At 36.9% G+C, this 1,812-nt stretch overlaps 1 protein-coding gene across 1 annotated transcript in view; it reads right to left on the minus strand.

Moving 5' to 3' along the window:
• Positions 1-1,147, minus strand: part of LOC101860764 (high affinity cAMP-specific and IBMX-insensitive 3',5'-cyclic phosphodiesterase 8B) — a gene marked incomplete at its 5' end in the record, with an annotated part of 121,319 nt that extends 120,172 nt beyond the window's left edge. Inside the window, 1 exon segment of the mRNA XM_013086826.2 lies at positions 1,091-1,147. Within this exon segment, the coding sequence (XP_012942280.1) occupies positions 1,091-1,147 (57 nt within the window).
• Positions 1,148-1,812: the final 665 nt, after the last annotated feature.

Consider the following 1,812-nt stretch of genomic DNA (forward strand, 5'->3'; position numbering starts at 1 on the left):
CACACACACACACACACACACACACACACACACACACACACACACACACACGAAGGCTTGCCGTCACATGCATAATAGAAATGAACAGTAATACATCATAAACAAACATTAAATTTTTTTAAAATCCCTTGCCCGTTTATAGAGGATTACTAGTGTCCAATAGTGTATTACGTGCATACTTAGTATGACAAGTAACTGTTACAGATAGAGATTCCAGGATTATAGATATAAGTCATTAATCTGAGAGCGGAGATGATTTTAGAAATAATGGCGGTGATGAGTGATGATGTGGGATTGTGTTTAAGTAATGTTAGCGTTAGTCCTATCTTCCTCTGCTCCAATGAGTCACGAGGGACGTGGGCACACTCTATCCCGTTCCCTACTAAAAACTAATAATAACGTTAAGCTATAGAGCGGTCTAAAATTCGAGGCGCAACGTAACCTCAAATATCTCTTTAACGGGATAATCAATGTCACCCATACTTTGCTCAGCAGTTTGTTTCAATCTGTCTTGACTAAATCATTTTGTTCCCGGAACAATTGGGGTAAGATTAAAAATCTTTACTTTCGTAAATTTATACAAAATACTTCAAATCTCTGTCACACGTAAAATGAAATTGTTCACAGCACTTCCCGCTTCTCACACACATATTGATTACGCATATATGGCCTACGTCACAGCTCACCAATGACATTTTTTACTTGCAAAACTTGTTACAAGAAATAATTGTTACAGTGAACACAGTTTTTGCACTAAAGCTTATCAAAGCATGCGTTCAATAAGCATAATGGCCCGATTAGAAAAACCTGACGGACTTGCTATTAAGAGGTATTTTATCCCAGCTGTAAACATTTACAAATCTGTAGAAACCACGCACTTGGATTTTTAAAATTAGTATTTATAAAAGAATTTTCTAGAATACAGCTCGCAGGCCTTTACAAAAATGTTGATGTGTTAAGACAAATTGACACGAGTCACTGTGCAAAACTTGGAGAACTTATGATCAATAGTTGAGGAGATATTTGACAATAATTCCCGCCAAGAAATTTGGACCGTCTATAGATACGTTTGTAGCATTGGTTCACTTACCGACATGGCCTTCTGATGTAGCAGCATGGGCCCAAACTTGATGTCATGTTCCAAGTTCTGGGAGAAAGAGAAAGAAACAAGGTCTCGATAAGCATCTGTCGCAGATATTCTTTCATTTCAATAACGGGTTTTACGGCACTTGCAATCCAAACTTGTCAAATATGTGCGGAAGATTAGAGCTTGGGCAGTTGCGAGGGCCGTAAAACTCTTTCTAAATTTAAAAAAAAGTTAAACAGAGAAAAAAAAAGAAGATTAGAGGTGTTACTAGATTGTGACCTACAAAGACAAGAAGGAGGGGGGTAGTCATAACGATACTTGATAGAAGCAAACCACACCAGAGCACCAGTCAACCATCAACATTTTATTCTCCAGAGACAAGTGACATTTGCTGGTATTTTTTTTTTGCCAAGTCATTTTGAAGAAGGAGAAAATAACAACATGAGTAATGGAGAAAATAACAACATGAGTAATGGAGAAAATAACAACATGAGTAATGGAGAAAATAACAACATGAGTAATAAAGGAACAACAGCATACAAAGACAACACATCAACATCATCAGTAATAACAAGAGTAGGACCTTTTTTTTTTTATCCCTTTCCCATTTGTAGGAGATTGACGCCTTCTGATTAGTAGAACAAAGTGCGTATGATTGTGTCCAATAGTGTATTACATGCATACTTAGTATGACAAGTAACTGTTACAGCAGATAAAGATTCCAG

Source organism: Aplysia californica, unplaced genomic scaffold (assembly GCF_000002075.1).
Source record: "Aplysia californica isolate F4 #8 unplaced genomic scaffold, AplCal3.0 scaffold00509, whole genome shotgun sequence".
Lineage (NCBI taxonomy): Eukaryota > Metazoa > Mollusca > Gastropoda > Aplysiida > Aplysiidae > Aplysia > Aplysia californica.